This window comes from Strix uralensis, chromosome 2 (assembly GCF_047716275.1).
Source record: "Strix uralensis isolate ZFMK-TIS-50842 chromosome 2, bStrUra1, whole genome shotgun sequence".
NCBI lineage: Eukaryota > Metazoa > Chordata > Aves > Strigiformes > Strigidae > Strix > Strix uralensis.
Window position 1 is genome coordinate 49227522 of NC_133973.1, and position 19458 is coordinate 49246979.

The 19458-nt window shown below is 41.2% G+C and overlaps 1 protein-coding gene across 1 annotated transcript in view; it reads right to left on the reverse strand.

Moving 5' to 3' along the window:
• Nucleotides 1-1971: 1971 nt before the first annotated feature.
• The window catches only part of PTCHD1 (patched domain containing 1), a 39822-nt gene continuing 22335 nt past the window's right edge, over nt 1972-19458 (reverse strand). Inside the window, exon 3 of the mRNA XM_074858626.1 lies at nt 1972-9614. Within this exon, the coding sequence (XP_074714727.1) occupies nt 7960-9614 (1655 nt within the window). The 3' untranslated portion in view covers nt 1972-7959. The remainder of the gene's footprint in view (nt 9615-19458) is intronic.

Below are 19458 nucleotides of genomic sequence, written 5' to 3' on the forward strand. Positions count from 1 at the left end.
TTTCCAGCAAACTTCACCTGCGCAACTCAGTAATTTCTAGGAAGATAAGTGTCAGTCTTGCTCGAAAGTATGCCCACTCACAGAATACAGCATATTGAAGGGGATCGAATGTGACCGAAGAGAATAAGCATAGAATATTCTGCATTCATTTATAACATACTCTATTGTATGTAGTCTAGATACCCACCTACTGAGGTCTTTAACATGATTCTTACATTTCATATATGTATAAATTTTCAAGCGGGCTTTGATATATATATTTCTGCTGATGGACTGTTAGATGTCCCTGGTTCTTTCTAGCTAGGTGCTTGGCATATATTTCAGTTATTCTCTGCCAATAAACTGAAATCAGCAAAACAAATCCTGTTGTCCTCAATATGTTCTATACTGCCATTAACCTTTACATGTTTAAGTGATATTTACAGGACGAAAGTAAACATGAGCACACTTCACTGTGTTGAGTCTGTAAACCTGTCTAATTTCTCTGTGCAAATTAGTTGTACAAATAAGGAAATATGGTACTTTAGAATGACAGTATTCTGATTTGTATGCAGAAGTTGAAGAATTGCTTGTGGAATTCAGATGTGCCGTCTGTGAACGTTTGTTGGGCGCAACTGTATTCCTTGATAATCTAAAAATCAGACTTAACAGGCCTCTATTTTGAAGGTATACATACAGATGATTTTTCAGAATAAAGAGTACTGATTACACATTTGGAAAGCCTGATTTTTGTAAATTAGATCTGTGGAGAATTGCATGAAGGACCTCTTGCTAACATAGACAAATGAGGCACACCAGCCTTGTACAGGAGTTTTGCTCTTTGAGTTCCTGTGCCATGCTTAGACATAGCCTCTCTTACATTAGATTAGCAATTAAAAAATGGATGTAATTTGATTTTCTGTTTCAGCCAGAATTTTTGCCAACAGTGCTTGTGGATCCTAAATTTAAGGCAAAGTGAGAAACAGCGAATGGAAGGGACAAGGGCAGGAGCCGTAACAGGTGACAGGAGTCACCTTTAAACTGCAGACCCAAACTTTCCATTACATTAAAGTGGCTGAAAGCCCTTGGCAGCCAAAACCCACCAGCTCTCAGGCCTGCTACTGTTTGCAGTGACTTGGACTTGGGTCTGGCTCACCTGGTTTTTAGAGTAAACTGATTCTTATCTCATTGCTGCACCCAGGTGTGACAGAGCAGCCATAAGTATCACCCTTGTCCCTTGTTGTGGTGGTTTATTTCTCCATTGAAGCATTTGGTCTAGGTGGGCCTATAGAGGTGCTGTTCGACTTCCCCAAAACACTGGGAAAAGGTGTAAATGCATGGTCTACTTGGGTGTGGGAAGAGCATGATGGACCACAGTCATCGGAAGATCCTGGGGCAGCAGCTGCAGTTCTGCTGGGGAGCGGGGCAAGGTGGGTCTCTCAGTGACAATGGGGCTTCCAAAGTTTGTGGATGCTAAGGTGTTGGTAAGAAAATTTTTAATAGTAACAATTCTGTTCAATAGTAGTACTCCAGGTCTATCTATGAGATCTCATTAGGTCTAGTTCTCATCTGAGCAGAAAACCCTAGATTTTTGATCAAATCAATTTGAGATTTTTACCTTAGCTCATGGTTCACCTGCTGGGGCTGGGGTTCTGCTGCTAGATTAGCTAGGAACCCCACCAAAAAGGGAATTGAATCACAGTAACATGGAAATGAATAGATGTGAAGCGAATACATTTTCCCTGTATCTGCTGCTGAGCAGTGTGCAGCCCAGAACAAGAGGGGCTACTGAATAAGCAGTGTGCCCTTTGTCTTTGGGATGTTGCTGGTCCTTGCTGCAGTAGGTGCCCCTGAACTGCTCCACCGCCCCTCTCTGATAGGAGCTGGAGAGGACACACAGCCTGATTATTTGGGTTAGGCCAGGTAAATCAGTTCATTAGGTTGGTGATGTCATGGGACTTCTGTAGCAGTTTGGGAGCACAGGAAGCAAAGAGAGAGACAGCCATTTTATTTCAGGCTTATGCTATACATTGAGATTCATTATACAATTTTTTTCCCTAAATTATTACAAAAATAGTAAAAATAGGTTAAAAAAAGCCCAAACAAAAACCCCTGACATCTTGCAAGCCATTTATTTGACGCACAGATTAAGACTTCTTGGAGCTTAAATAACCTAGAATTATTTATGCTGATTTTTGTTTTCCTTTTCCCAAATTAAAAAAAGGTGATGACTTGCAGAACGCCAACAACATCAGACCAATTCGTGCCTGAGAAGCAGCTGCCCCAGGCAGCCGCAGGTGATGCTGAGGTGCCCTTTCTCCAGGCAGGAAGCTGTGCCTGGACCATGACAGGGCAAGTGGTGGCACATTGCGGCAAGCTGCTCTACCCCAACCTATGCACCATGGGCAGGAATACGTGTTCGAATACCTTCCTGGGATATCTTTGCCATGTCTTTCTCAAAACCGCCCCCCAAAAGTTCTCCCTTGTGCTTTCCTGACAGCAGACGAGTTTCACAAGGGCTCCCTTGGGGTCCATCCCCACCACAATTTGGAGCTAAAGCTCCTCCCTGTTCTCTAATGACACTAGGGAGAGGGTGAAGGGAGGATAAGGTTTCCCCTGCCCCTGCACTGGGATGGGGTCCCTGGGGGTGCCCTGCAACGATGGTGTGGTGCCTGGCCATGGCTAGAAGATGCTGCTCACCTTTGGGGAGGGGAAGGGGTTGTTCCTCTCCACACCCCTTTCTCATCAGACCTGTGTGAACCCCAGAAAGGTTTACTTATTTAAAAATATTTATAAGAAAATAAATGACAAGTAGTTTTAGTGATAAATGTAAGGATAAAGCCATGGAAGAAATACTTTGCCCCTAGGTAGCTAATTGTACAATTTGATTCATATGGATCGGGGTTTTGACACCTGTGAAGGCAGGGGAGGAAAAGGCTCTGGGTAATCCTTTCTGACCAGGGTCTTCCAAAAAGTAGCTTCCCAAGGGCTCGTGCCTTACCACACAAGCTCTGGTTCAGCAAAACCCAGCAGTGCTGCCATAATGTGAGGCATGCTAGGAGCTGTCTGTGAGTGCATGAGAGCCGCTGGGCTGGGCTGTGGGACAGAAACAGGGGAAATGACCCCGCCACAGTGCCTGGTCTGGCATCCCCAATGCCCATGCAGCAGAGCTGTCCCTGCCCCTCCTGCGGCCCCATCCTGCCACCAGTTCCTGACCATGCAAGAGTAGCTACAGCAATTGAGAGTCCACAGCAAACCCAAGGCTAACCCCTGTTAGCTCTGCTTCCTTTCCCTGCATCTCTTTGAACATGCTATCATCTGCTTCCAGAGTTAACAAATAGGAGAAACACCACTTGGCTAAGTTTTGAGGCAACCAGTTCTTCTTCCAGAAACCCCACTTGCTAAAGAGCTGTTTCTGGCTTTCTCATTGTTTTAAGAGAAGTCACTGTCTTCCTTCTGACTCTCCTAAACTCTGCTGAGTCGTGCCACCAGTCTGTTGTGTTTTCTCTTTGAATAAAAAAGGTGTTGGCTGAGGTGGGTTTTGGTGGCTCACAGGAGGACAGTCAGCCTAGAGAAAAGCATTTAAAAGTACACCTTTCAATTTAAAGTACACATTTTATCTGAATTCAGCACTGACTCAGAAAGCTTCTGAGAGCAGATGGGAATCCTCATGTGGCTCAACATAACCTCAGGCCACTTTGGTACTGTTTTCCCTCCAGGTTCATGCAGTTGACCATGATAAGTTCGTTTGCTTCTCTTTGGAAAAGAAGCTCTTTTTCTTTGCTACACAGGTTTTTCTCAACCTTCACAGCTCTAATATTAATCTAACTAGAACATTTTCACTTAAAGCTTTGGGCAGAAAATTCTGGCTTTGTCAATTAATTTTTATAGCACAGTTATTCCAGCTATACCAACTTTTCTCTCTTCATTTTTCCTCCAGTTAGAATTCTTGTAAATTGAAAATGAACTTGTGCTAAGACATTAGGAATTATGTTTCAAGAAAACTGGACTGATCTTGATGCTCACATAAACTTAGGTTGGTTCTTTTTCCCCCATGCTTACCCTGTAGTAAAAATATACTGTACACCATACCTTACTGTATAGAAATTTTAATGTTTGTAGAAGATATATGTGCTCAGTGAGCCACAGTCCTATAGAGTCTTGTTAGCCTTAGCTAAAATTTTTGCTTAGATTTTAGTCAGTGCCTGACAGCTTATAATACTCTGTTCTACTCACTGAATTTATACAAAAATTGAGTCATCTATATTGCAAACAAAACCACAGTGATACCTGGGCTAAAAAGCCACTTAGGAGTATGTCAAAAAACTGCTTAAGCCTAGGTAGTATTCCAAAACGGAGGTTCACCAGTAAGCGTAAAATTTTATGCACAGTTATCCACTGGGAGTGCTTTGGACTGAGAACAGAGCACACCATCTGCACCTATTAATCAACAGGCACAGTGAGGCCAATTGACTTTGGTAAAGATAATTGCTCCAGAGGAAAAAGTCAAAGGGGAGGAAGGCCAAAGTGGCTTAGCATAGTCTGAAACCTTGAGAACATGCCATTTCTGGTTCATGTTGAGGTATTCAAGCTATCTGTAGAGAAGGAATATTTGGTGCATCTCTCAGACACATCAGGATCCAGGCAGAAATCTCACAGACCTGGGGTAAGCACACCTTGGACATTTTCATGGCTTTACCTTACCAAGCCTGGAATTGGGGAGCGGAGTGATGGCTTGAGGTAAAACATGGTGAAAAACGTACACAAGTTGTTTTTGGCTCTGTTTTGGGTTTCCTCTGGTTTGGGGATGCTTCAGAGACTGTCTCATGCCTGGCCTGTCCTTCCCTGTGTGGAGAGGGGCATGGCTCCTCTTCCCCCTCCCAGCCCTGGGGTGGACAGTAGGAGTTACTGGTGGGGTGGCCAGTAGGAGTTACTGGTGGGGTAACATGGAACAGGGTGGGTGGGTAGGGGGAAGTGCTAGGGGAGGAATCTGCCCTTAAAAAGATTTTTAAGAACAGCCAGTCAAGCTGAGCCCAACTTTACCTGTGGGCACAGGCTTTCCTTCAGAAATGATTTAAATGTCATTGGGTCTGCCTTGGGGCAAGCTGGTGGGCTGCATGACTTCTAACCCTGTCTTCTGTGGACACCTAAGCACATCTGATGGCACTTTGCCATAGGGGTGCCTCCACATCCTTTTTCTGACAGGTTTGGAGATAGAGGAGTAATTTTATCACTGGTTTTATCACCTTCCTGGAAGATCTCTGAAGGCTGCACATGCTGAGATTTAATGAGAGATCTGTTGAAACTACAAGCTTGTCTTTGGACATCTCTTTAAAAATGCGCCTATCTATGCATTTCAATTAGATGCGAAGAGGTTTATGGTAGCCATCTTTGCGTCTGGTGTTTGCAAGTGATAGCATCAGGGATAGCAGAGGTGTAAAATCAGTGTTTGCCATGTATTCCTCTCTGCAGTATACAAACAACCTCTTTCACACATCTCCCATTTCCAGGTGTCCCACAAGCCAGTAGCTTGCTGCTGCCAAAAGTGGTTTGCAATTCCTCTGTATTCTCAACTAATTTGCTAATGCCCTCAGAAGTTTAAAAGCCACTGCAGCTGCCTGTTGAACAGCCAGGAGACAGGGTGATATTTAAATGACATGATGACTGTCACAGAAAATCTACAGTGAAAGTATATTTAAGAAATGATTTTTGGCTGGAAAACATAGCCCCAAGCCTGAGTCTAAAGAAAACAGGGGAAACAGATCTTTCCCCTCACCTCACATTCATTTGGCTGTCTTCAAGGTGTCTGCCTGATTTCTGCCAAGGCTGAAGTTGTTACAGCTTCCCAGCTGCTACTGCAGCTAATGTTTTTTGTTCGAGCAAAGAGCCTGTGCATTCCTGGACACAGCTTCCTTTCCTTCTGGTCAGAGAAGGGACTTATCCATGGGAAAGCAAACGTTGCCAGCTGCACTGCTGACTTGTTTTGCTAGTCAGTATGTAACATTTTGCTTCAGGGCAAAATATCTGGTTATCTTATTTTCTGCTAGGAAGGAAGCTTCAGAGGTATCCCTTTGCTTGAAAATGAATATCCACTAGGCGGCATTTGCAGGTTTTGCACAGGACGTTTGTGGGGTCACTGGGATTGGATGCTAAAGAGAAATTTCATGCAGTGGCGCATACCCTGGGTCTGTGACCACAGATGTGCTAATCACCATACGGGTGACACAGGCAGCCTCCCCAGCCACAGTCATCCCAGTGCTCCAAGCCCCACGGCTCCTGCAATATCCCTTCACCCTCCAGATACCATCATTGAGGCAAACACTGTGCCAACTGTGAAAACTTCTCAAGTACTCTTACTTTCCAGATGAGCTGTAAAAAGGAGTCCGGTTGCAATACATTCACCTTGCACTGCAAAGCAACAGTCCATATATTCATGAGACCACCCAACACACCAGCCAGCTTCCTGCAACTGGGTTTTCACAAGCAATGTATAGTCGGAATATTCTCAGCAAAACCTAAAGAATTGGCTTACGTATCCCCACTGGGGTTCAACCGCATGATAAAACCTTACAGTAATGTGCCTGTTGCTCTTAAGGGTGGAGGGGGTGGAGGAGGAAAGAGATGCTGCTTTATCTGTATTACTCCACATCACAGATGCTGACAGAATTATTGATTTAGAACTCACAGCTCCAAAAAGACTCAGTAATGTGATTTTTTTAAAGGTGTTTTTTTCTTCCCTCAGATGTGATGTTTTCAATAGGCCCCTTAGATACGGGCTCTTTGGGGATGTTGTTAAACTTGCTGCTGCTAAACCACAGTCCCAGCCTTCAGTTTGTTCCATGCAACTCTCATGGTCTACTGTCTCTTGGAAGAGCCCATAGCTGCAAGGTCTATTGCTTTACAGGTACTCTAGGAAGATTGAGGGATTAAGTTATACATTATGTAAAACCACCCACTAATCCTCTTAGTGTGCATTACCAGTGAATGGCCTGAAATAGGCTCTCACTAAAAGAGCCCTAACATTCACTTTCTTGATGACATTTCAGTATTTGAGGTTTGTGTCATGGATTTTGGTGCTGAAATATTCAGTACACCATCTTCTGTCTGCTGCTAGATCCACACACATGTGTTAGTAGAGTGCTAACAAAATTGCAGTTGGTAAAGCAGATTACATGTTTAACTAGTAGCGAGACATGTATAAAATAGAATTACATATTTTCTAGAGTGACAGAGTCACTGGGATTTTTTTTTTTCTTTTTGTTTTTATAAGAAAAAGAAACAGCTATAAAACCATGATTAAAAATGTTACAAGGGATGATTTACATTTTAAAAGAATGATTTTTTTAGAAAAAAAAAGTGATTTATAACATAAAAGTGTTTGGAAAGCATTTGGTTGCTGTGTACTGCCTTCTTTCCCAGTACAGTTTGCTATCTGTTATACAGTCTTGCATAAATGTTTAGATTAGGGGAGAAAAGAAAAATTAAATGTGATGGCTAAGACCTATAAGAGCTGACTCACTGACTTGAGTTATTGCTGTGCAGAAAGTTTGTAAAGCCTTTACATCCAGCGAACATTTAGTGCTACTTCAGCCTTGACAGTTGACCTTTCAATCTGATTGGGTTTAGCCACAATAATAGCAGCATCTGCAGTACAGGCGATGCAGATGGCTGCTTAGGAACCCAACTTCTCTCATTAGATCTTACTTCATGCATCTAAAATTCAACTCCTCTTTGCATGTGTGTGCAAATTTCTCTCATAATACCTGTTACAGGATCTGAGCAAGGTACAGTCCCCTGCCTCTTTTTTAAAACTTATTTTTAATTTCTCCCATCATTTTGAATATTCCTGGATTTATCTTAGAGGGGGGAGAGAAAACCTCCAAACCCCTTACTCTCCCCAGATATTTAGTCAGTACTGGTTTCTTTTTTTTTTTTTTTCCCTTAGTAAGACCTAGTGTAAAAAAGCAACAAACAAACAAGTTAGACTGTTGTAATTTGGTCAACCACTCGGGTGCTATCCATATCCACCATTTCAACACACTCTATTTCCTCACGGTTTTCAGGATTCTTCTTCTCTTTCCTCTTCTTCTTGGACGGTGGCAGGAAAGTCAGTATCACAGGTAAAATGGCAAAGCAGTGAAAGAAGGTGACTAATGCTATTAAAAACAAGCACCTGAACAGTGTACGGGTCAGATTTGAAGGCACAGCTGCAAGAGGAATCAGACCAACAATATAGCAGAGGTAGCTCTGCAAAATAGCTACCCCATGCACTTCCAGGGCATTTTTCACCCATTTAGTTCTTGTGAACTCTTTGCCCAGGACAAAGGTTGATAACAGTGGAGCACAGTTGTCAATTGTATAATTAATTCCGTAAATTAAGCACAACACAGAAATACAATCTAGTTCCACTTTCCACAAGGTCATAAAACCTATAACTCCAAATTCAACCGAGGCAACAGTTAGAGTGAGCCAGACGTTGATCAGAGAGTCTGTCACCAGGAATGCAGAGAAGAAGAGCAGAAATAAAGCACTAATGCAGGAGTTTTGTAAGGGGGCTCCCACTGAAGAGGCATAACGATCCATGTACACAAATGATGGATTGAAAACGATGAATTTCACCTTGGAGGTGAGAGAGAGCTTCCTCAGGGTCTCCAGGAGGTCATAAAGTTCTTCCCTCTTGGTTTCCATTGTCTTGGCCACCAAGAACATCCTGGAGGCCACGACATCGACTTCGTTGTTGTATTTCTTGGAAAAGATGATATCCTCTGAAAAATGGGCAAACTGAGGGGTCTTCAGGAAGGAGTTCCTCAACATATCAGTGAAGTTCTTCTTGGGCAATCCAGTAGATATGTTGAGTTTCCTAAGGTAATTTAAGTAGCTTTCAAACCAAGATATCCTCACAAAGCCCTTGGTATACTCCAGCACATCCTCCTGGACACTGGTGTTCCAGTACTCGATCGACTCATAGATGTAGAACCCAATCACTGGGCTGTAGTTACTGAAATACTTCTGCTGGGCAGTCGTATACTCAATGGTCCGTGTCGCGGTCGCTACGATGTTGCTCAGGTCTGACCCTTCACTGACCTGCAGGTAGCCCATTAAGGCAAAGGAAATATAAACAAGGTAAAAGAGAACTACAAAAGGCTTGACATAAGTGTTTGTTATCCAGTCACAATAATAGCGTTTCAGGAACCACACCAAAAGATGACTCTCATAAGTGTTCGTTTCCTCTGAATCCGCCGTGTCCTCGCTGAATTTGGCTGTCAGAAGAAACCTATACCATGCAGGCTTCTCTTGCAATACCTCTGGCTTTGGTACCTTTCTGCAGAAGATACTATGCTGGTAGTTGTTTTCTATGTAGCCAGTAAACACCAGGCTGGAACCATAAAAGGAGAGTACATAGAGGTAGTTGAAGAAAATTGCAATACAGGAATTGCAGCAGAAAATCCTGGCTGCTTCAATGTTAGTGAAGGGACTGGCACCTATTCCAAAAGTGACCAGGTACATGGCAGTGGTGAGAGAAAACGAGAGCATGGAGTCTGCAAATACGGCTGCAGTCCTCTCTTTAACATGTTGGTCTTCTCTAGTTTTTCTCCAGGAGGACAACATTTCAAAAGTCCCATATAACCCATGACCTACAATAGAGAACAAAGTGAGTGTTTAAAGTACTCAAATCAACATGCAGAAAAACATAACGTGGACATGCTAGAAGATTCAAAGGAGACACAGCTGGCCATTACCAGTGCTTGCAGTCAACGTCCTGTAGAAGAGAGAAATGATTATGGAGGTCTAAGCCACAGGAGTGCATTTGCTACCTGACTAGCAAACCTTACTGCCAGAGCATGAGGATAGTTCTGCATCGCTGGTGCAGGGTTGATGGGTTAAAGAAAAAGGATTATTTTTCTGGTTGGCTGTTTCGTTTCATTATTTTGGAGTGCCTGTGATGGAAGATGCTTTGAAATTAGTTTTTCCTGGTGATGGAATCTGACCTGTGGTGAAAATAAAGAAATATGACCTTGAAGTGCCCATGCTGGAAACAGAGCATTAGTTGGATGCTTTGTAGAAAATCTGTAAAAAATGAAACTTTCATATAAGCTGAAAATTGTCAATTAAATCAGTCACCGATTTCTCCACTTCCTATACAAATATTCTGTCAGGAAAAAGAAATCCTAGAAATGGAACAAACAAAAAAAGCACAAATAAATTTTAGAGATGCAGAATGGTAGAACTGATATGGAACTGCTTAAGGCATTGGTCTTCTTACTTTAATATATCTAAGGGCTTTTAAAACCAAATACAGCTCTATTTTTCTTGGCAGTTCCCACATTTTGTAATGTATTTAATTAACTCTTAAAATGGATATAGCATTCATGAAAGGAGATGAAGACCTGCAGACCTAAAATCCTGTGTTTAGCACCCAAGTGTAGGCAAATCAGGAAAAGTATATGGTTTTATCTTAAGCCTTGGTTGGTCATCTTCCTCTTACAGTTTCTATTTTGTGACTGATAACTAAGACACATTTGGAAGACACAGACCTCTGCTCTCTTATAGAGGACCTGAGCTGGGAATGCAGCCATCGACCAGCTATCAGGTGAGAGTGGCTGAGATAAAAGTAGGTTGATGTTTTACACAGACATGAATGGAAAAATATAGTCTTTGTATCACACCTAAAATGTAAGACTGCAATATTTTCTCATAATAATTCATATCATGTTCATCTTTATTTAATAGATTCTTTCCATCTAATCCCACTCTCTTTGCTGCCTTTTAATTACTCCTCCTCCTTATTCTTTTGCTGTTTTTGCTGTCCCCTGCCTACCTCTCTGGTCTGCTTTTGCATTTTCTCTGGAAATTCCCAAAAGCCAGTCCATGGTGTTTTGCTCTTACCCATTCCCTGATAACATTAGATAAAACGATCTGTGCTGAATTAGTTGCTGATGACACTGGAGTGCAATCACTGGATTTCTGAAGCTGATGCTCCAGTCAGGCAGGTCAAGGTAATTCACAAATCTCTGTTAGAATTTCAGGCTGTCTGCAGAGTAACAAAATTGCTGTATCGGCTCTGTTCTCTCCACCTGTAGATGATTATCAACTTCGCCACAAGGGTTATGAACATTGGTCAAGAAACCCCCAAACAAATGAGGTATTGTAAAGAACCAGAAAACCAGAAAATATATTAGTGGGATTGGAACTAGATGATATTTAAGGTCCCATCCAACACAAACCATTCTATGATTCTATGATTCTGCTATCATGTTTATTCTTAAATGCCTCATGTAGGCTAAATATTTAATTAACTTGACAAAATAACCCTTTTGTGATCAGTACCTTTTACTGTAGGGGCAGCTATAGCTGATTCACTCCACCCTTCTTGCAAGGAATATCCTATCTATATTTTAACAGATGGCAGAGCTGGTCACTGTTAATGCTGAAAAGAACAGGTATGGGGTATTTTATAAGGAATTCAAAATACAGAGTTCATAAGATGAGATAATAGGAGAGTTGGTGTATCTCCTTATCACAGTTACCTGGTCTTTAGAGCAACAAAGTCCGTGCTCTCATTGTTGTCTGGAGTCACGGCATGGACCACGAATGTCCAATTTGTAGCAATATTACAGTCCTGGTTTTGGTATGGCATTTGGCATTCGTCTTAATTTTCCCAAACAATGTTTTACAGCTGCTTTGAGAGGCCAGGTCAAGACTGTCAATTTGATAACTAGCACCGTGCCCCCTCTTAAAGCTAATGGGGAATACTGGAACTCCCCAGACATAAAATCAAGCAAAAAGCACAATCAGTGACTGGCACCCCGTTGCTAATTATGCTTCAAATAGTTATGTTCTAGGCTCAGTAGGCAAAGCTATTGCGCTTGCTTTCAGTGTGTTCTTTGTAAAGACAGACTGACCTTTATTTAAATGTAACTGATCACTTGCCAAAGCAGGGAGTGAGAAGTTTAATCCATTTATGGCTCCCATAAGTCCTGCAGACAGGCTCGTCTGAGAATTTCACATGGCATCATATGCATTAGCTTTGAGTGAGCAAAACAGAATAAAATGAGGTCATTGAATATTACAAATTACTTCCATCGTGAGCTTTAGCTATAGCATGTTTTTGTAAAAATCATTTCAGCGTTAATAGGCTCTTGCCTAAAAATACTCAAATAGCCGCATTAATTTGGAAAGCCTTTGACTTTGTGATGAAAAAAAGAATGTAGAGCTAATTAAATATGATGCTGAGCATCACTTTTTAACAGGTATAAGATTTTGGATAATGTCTGATAACATGACTCCTGATACCACATATTTTCTTTAAGTAGAAAACATAAACCCACAATTTTCTGTTATATAATTTTCAAGACTACCCTAAAACAGAATCTGATTTAGAGAACTGCTCAAGTAAATGCACGAAGAGGCGTTACCACATGTGCTCCACAAAGCCAACAGAAAAACATTTAGATACTCTTCTATTTTAGGATAGGTTCCTTTTGTTGTTTTCTACACAATCTGCGTGCTAGGAATTGGTATTTTCCTTCAATTGTACAATTTGTGATTCCTCTGTCCATTTTTATAATAGCTAAAAAATTCTCATTTACCTTTAGGGAGACAAGCCTAAATGACAAACCTGCACACTTTTTGCATCAGTGGCACTACTGACCTGACCCAGTATCCTCTGAGAAAAAGATTAAGCCCAAACTCATGCATGAATTAAGCATGGCAGTCTGAAGATTAGCCTTATTTAGCTCGAATGGGAATTGTATAACTTAATGTACTCCTCTAAATACTGACTACAAACTCAACTTGGGTGACAATCTCCAACGTTGTCTAACTCACTGATGCTCTTATAAATCTAATCCACAGAGATTAGGGCAGATAGCTAAATGGAAGCATTTTGTGAGAATTTCTTTCGCTTGTCCATCACTTCATAGGTCTACCTTTTTCATCCCTAACCCATCTGCACCAATTACCTCTATTCCTCTCGCTGGTGCTATGTCTACTCTACATAATATTAATGAGAAGAAGGCAAATTTTTCCTTGCAAATAAATTCTGTAATTGCTTGAACCGATTTTCCCTTTTTAATAGAGATTTAGTCACAAATCTGTACTGATTTAGAGCAATTTGTTCATTATTCACAGTCATTCAGTAAATAATAAATATGAACTCAAACAGCTAATGGGCTACTGGAGATCTTTTCCTGTTGACATTTGCTATTATGATTCACTGGTTGTGCCCTACAGACAGGCTGTACAACCATGAGCTAAGAAGACGGCGTACATGGAAAGATGAGATTTTTTTAAGGAAAAGAGGTTCTGAAGGGTTCTGAAAGGGCAAAGGAAAATGTTAAGGGAATAGGAGAAAGGTATTGGACAAAATGGGGACCAAACTCTTTTTTTCCTTATTCTCTTTTTCTACTACTTTGCATTATAGGCGATACTCTTACCACATGTCTTGGATGACTGAGGACAGAAATTCTGGCTTTTGTAGCCAAAGAAAATGAAGAAGATAGTCACTGCTATTTCTGAGGAGCTTAAATTTTTTACGGACTGAGGTGGGCTATCTTTAATTTTACAAGCTAATAACAATACCAGAAATAAAAACAATAAATTATGCCTAGCTTAAATACAGCGCTTCTATGAGTAGTCTGAAAATGCTATAAAAAGTTTCATCTGCCTCCTTCAGGATCAAGTCTTGCAATTACACATGCTCTGCAAAATCAATACAGAGCATGCATGAGAGAAAAAAGCACTTGTAGGAAGTTGTGAAAACTAAGGCAAAATTTTTTGTTGTTTAAAATTATCAAATTATTTACCTCATTTTAAACACTACTTATGTGCAGGCACTTAAACTGTTCTTTTTAGTACCATTTTAAAATCTCAAAAAGGAGATGCATCCTTTTCCCTGCTAAGTGGGTGTTCAAGCAAGAGGCCTTTACAAATGGGCATTGGTAGCCTAGGCTTAAAGATGGCTCCACTCCTGCCTGGCAAATGGCAAGACTGAAGCAGAGAGGGGTGAAGGGATTTAAATCAGCTCCAGAGCCTGTGGGAGGGCAGTGAAGTGACCTCCTGGCCACAGGAGTCACAGACTAGCTCTCTATTTGCTTGGCTTAATTGCTTCCCTAAAACAAAAGCTGTCATCTGCTTTTGTTGTTTAAAGATTAAGGAATATGTTCAGTTTTACACTAAAGTCATGTGAGGTTTTGATCTTATCGTGACAAGATGAGGTTTGGGTATTCAAATAGACGATTTCTGTAAGAGAAAGTAAGGGGAATGACTGCGAAAAAGGTTTTGGTTCCTCTTGCAGTTCGACCCATCTATGAAAGTAGAGAATAATAGTACACTGTGGGTCTTATTTTTTTGTTCTTGCTGTTCCGAAGCCTGTACGCCTCTGTGTGTGTTTGATACTTGAGTAAAATCTTTGTGAATAAAGTACCACTTAGAGGTTGAGAAGTTCCAGCCTTCTGTGTGGAAGGTTCCATTTTAGGGGTAATTAATTTTATTCATCCCGTTTTAACGCAGTGGCACACAAAACGCTGATAATGATTGATCTCCACCTCAGTGAGGCTGAATGCTGCACCAGTGCATATGTTGCCCATTAACTGCCAGAATTAAGACTAATAAAGTACCAACCTGTCTTCTTAAGGGGGAAAACTTCTCTAGCAGCAAAGATGGGTTAAGGAGGCGTTTCTCCCTTCTCAGCCACTGGTTCCCCTCCCCTACCAAAGTCTGTTGCTCCCTCATTACTACTAATTCACCTGTTTCTAGTTTAAATTGGACTAAAGGAATGGTTAGGATTAGAAACATCAGCAACCTTTTTTTCTGAGGGTTACTTCTTAATTGAAAATCTTTTCCTGACACTGATGGCACAAAAGACTGGCAGAAATTGAGAATGAGTCATGGTAGGATGTACAGGAGCCTCATAAACTGGGTAGGCAAAAACTTGAAGTGGAAGCATGCTCTGACAGTGTTACTGACGTTAAGTCTGGGTTTTGATTTAAGGTTTTTGCTTGCATTGCAATGGCTGCATCCTTGTACCACTATTGGTTCAGCTGGACGAATGCTGTCTCTCTTAGGTTGATTTAAGCCTGAAATCATCCCACTGAATAGGAGCACTTGTCTGCAAGAGGAATTTAGTGTGCTGTGAAAAAGTGTGTGAATTTACAGAGGGCTAGCTATGTTGCACCAGCTTTCTTTGTGGAAATCTGTGAAGGACAGCTTAATTCACTTTCAATGTGGAGTGAAATATCATCCGCAGAGACAAACACTGGACGAATTAACATGAAATAGCTAGGATGCTATAAATTCATATCCTAGCTTGCTGCCAATGCAGGCAAGGTCTCAAGAACTGCACTTGTGCAAAATTAGTACATGGGGGATCAGAATCACACCACAGGAATTGCCCTTTCCAAAACGATACCTGTAATAACATATGATATAATGAAGGTGCAATGAATTTTCCTAGCTGACAATATTAAAAATAACAATGTACACTGCTCAACTCTGGGATTGCTTTCCACAGTAATGTCAACAAAGAGGCTGAGATAATTTCCCCCTGCTGACTTATTTTTTCCAGCTAGATCAGTGAGCTCATCAGCTCCCATCTTCTGAAAAGCCAAGTGAAACTGCTAATCCAGACTCCCTTTGTCACAGGAGTTGCAATCAACCAGTTGTTGACTAAATACGTGACCTGCCTCATGTGGCCTGTCCCAGCAGGCACAATTTTAACTTGGAACATATAGCAGGTTCAAAGTGCTACTGAATATGCAGGCAGAGCAAGAGAATTTGCATCCAGTTGAAGTAAGCATCTGGCTTCATACCCTGTTCTCACTAAAACAATAAAGTACTACAGCTATCGAGATCCTTCAGCATGCAGACAGAATTAGGACTGAGCCTACAACAGTTTTCACTGAGTTTATAGCAATATAGTGGTATGGGTTGAGCCCAACAGTTAAATTATCGTTAGCATGCTGTTGCAACAGACTGTTGCCTGACTTCATTTCATACCTCCAAGCACAAGTTCAAAGGGCAAGTAAGCCTGAACACTACGTGCGGGCATGGTACCTGGATTAAGAAGAACACATGAAGAACAATACGGGATGGGATGTTCTGGTATAAGCATAGGCTGTACATATTGCAATGCTTTCTTCCTGTCACACAGACCCTACATGTCTGTATTGTAACTGAATTACAAGTATGACAACATACCTCAAAAATATGATGACAATGCTGTCAGGTAGGTTCAGCGTTTGCAATTATTGTTTTAAAGACTACTAAATTTTACATATATATCACTAAGGTGTACTATGCCTGCAGATGTTAACAGCTGACTTGGGATCTTCCTAAATGAGACATGTACTGAAATAGGGTATCTCGGTCTGTTAGATGTCTAGGCATGATACCAGCAGATCAATCTCTGGGATTGCTTTACATTTGAATATTAGCCATTCACCCTCAATTGCCAGGCTGATCTCTCCAACCTGCTTACAACAGCACTGGCCATCCCAGCCAGGAAGCCCCAGGCATGCCCATGTATTCCTCAACTTAGTACCAGAATCAAAACCTCAAGAGTCTTGGTGCATTCACACCGGATAAAAATCTGCCTCAGTCTCCAGAGAGAGAGTTGTGTTTTGTGCTGTGTCTACTTGGCAACAAAATAAGAGAAACTGAAATGTTTAATAATATGTTCCCAGTATCTGCTGTGTTTCACAGCTGTGGGCGGCTGTGCCCACAGAAGCGCACTGCTGAAGAGAAAGTGTCCCCATACAACACACTGTATTGGTTGGTGCATGCAGAGAAGAAGTCTTCAACTGGTGTTCAGTGCTTCATGCTAGGAGACCACAGTGTTATTTTTAGTCGTAGATCCTGCAGAATGACTCTCTGGGCCGTTAAGCCTGCAGTCAAATTGCTTAATGCACAGGCAGGAAAACAGGGTGCGTCTGGAAATCCAGCACAAGGTCTCGTGTAGTGCTGCCAAGCACAACTTAAAAAGCGGATAGGTTCCTCATAAGACTCATATGAATCTGCTGCGGGAGTAATTTTGATCCCAGTCTTCTGGCAATGAATGTCTGCCATAATATCCTACATTTTCTATGTTTCTAAACTTAACTTTTGGAAATGCAGCACAGGATTAGCTCTCTGTTCCCCTGTGAAACAGTCTGTTTGGTCAGGTTTAGCCACTTCTGAGTTATACTAAAAAGTACACATTTGCACAAAGAATGCACTGACACAAAGAAATCACCCTCACGCTCTTAGTCTCACCTTAAATGGTTGGGACATAGTCAGCAATGCTTGGGGTACATGATGCATCCCAATTATAAACTCCTCAGTACTATCTTTTGTCGTGGCAAACAAGCAATAATGATGATGCTTGCACCAAGCAAGCCGATGTTTTAGAAAACAGTACAAATCACAAGCTAATTTTAAGAGCATGATCTGCATATTACTACTGAAATGAAAATCATTCTACATATAAATCCCTAGCTCTGAAGAAATACATACATATACACAAGACACATGTAGACATTCCTGTCATTTTTCTACCTATGTAAGGGGAAAAGAAGCAAAGAGTATGAGAAGTATTTTAAATAAGTAGAATTGAACAGTGCTTCAGTATTTATAATCCTAGACTTCACCACAATCCCTAATCAGCAATGGCAGTAACATGGTTCGCCACTTTTTATTTTTGGAATATGTGTATTTTAAACCTATTCATTATAAAAAAGCATCTTCTCATTTAATATTGCATTTTCAATTTTTTTTTAAGCCATACCAAATTCAATTCAAATTAATAGCCTCTTATTATAATGCTTATATGAGTAATTCAGCACATATGTGGTTAATCTTGAATAGTCCCATTGATTTCAATAGAGTAAAAATTACTGATTTAGGCTTTGGGAAGATGCTTGATTTTCTTCTTGGATCACTTTTTTTTAGTATTAAACCAATGTAATATCTGAGATTTTCTTGTTATAGTGATAGCAAGAAAGTCAGATAAGCACATTTCATAACCAGAAAAACATTGGAGAGAAAACTTGAGTGGCTCTTTTATTTTGAGAAAGATAAGCAAAGCAAGTTATAGTTCAAAATCCACTTTTATATATAAAACTAATATTTAATTCCACTTAAGAATCAGTAAAGGCTTGTTTTGGTGTTTAAATAGTGGGCTGTCAACTCTGCTTAAATGTGCGACTTGCTTTCCTCTGTTTTTGTGGAAGACCTGGCAAAAGTTAAAAGTCATATTTCGTTCAGTGCAACAGAAGGAGCTGAGTGTTAGCTAAATCTGATTTTAGCTGCTGGAATATTTATGTCTGCACGGCGCGCTCATCTACAGACTACCCAGACTTTGTGCAGATCCAAACCGAAAGCATTCGAGCCAAACCTACGTACGTGCAAGCCCGTGGTTCTGGGTTAAACAGCAGGGGAGCTTCTAACTCCTGCTGGCCTTTGAAGAGTCTCCCTGCCCAGGAGTCCCCTGCTCCCCCCAGAGATGCCTGTTTTTCCGTTTTTAACTTGGAAACATCAGAAAATCCCCCCGGAAGCACAGCGCCCCGCCTAAGCTGTTATTTGAAGAGACAGGGAGAAAGGCTTCGTTTTGCTGCATGAAGGATCACAAGAAGAGGAGGGCACAGGGCTGCGGCTGCCCACCCCTGCTGCTGGCATGGGGCACAGGCCCTGGGGTGCATGGGGGGAGCCAGGGCTACCCTCTGCACCCAGGGAGCCACACAGGACAGGAAGCCAGAATAGCGAAGGAATGACACATGTGGCCAGCAAGACAGATTTCCCCCGTGATGTATGTACCTCAAGCCTCACTGGCCAAGGAGGTGGGTAGATATAGAGTTATATGTTAAGTACTACTGGGCTCGTCTCACATATGACATGCTTAGATTCCTATCAGCAGACAAAATTGCAAACTGATTTTCCCCATGAAGTGAGTTTTTGTAAAAAAAGATTACTTAAAGGTAAATGAAAGCTACCTGCAACCATACGGGCAAGGTTAATGTTTACCGGGTTACAGAATAGCCAAGTGACATATAGTACATGACAGTTCCTGAAGACAGAGTAAGACACAGTGAGTATATCTAGGGCAAAGTCATGTTTTAAATCTGCTTTAAATTTCTAAACTCACAAGCTGAAATATCAATTGCTTCTAGAAGTGTTTTCCTAGTGGAATATGGATTAGTTTACCACACTTCAAGTTCCCCTTTTCTGGTGAGAAAGCTGCAACCAAAACATTGCAGGCATACCCTTAAATTCTCCTGTTTAAGCAATGTTTGTCATTAGTCTTACTCATATAGATCAACCATATGTGAAACACAATCTTCAAAAAGTTGCAAAGGTTCAGTTAAAGCACGTTAAGACCTATTATTTTTACCGACCAAAAAAAAAAAAAAAAAAATCATTGCAAGTTTGTAACTCAGCTTGGGCTTTCCACCAAGCACCCAGACTTAATTTATTCTGATTTAACTTAATCCATCTCTGCCAGAACAC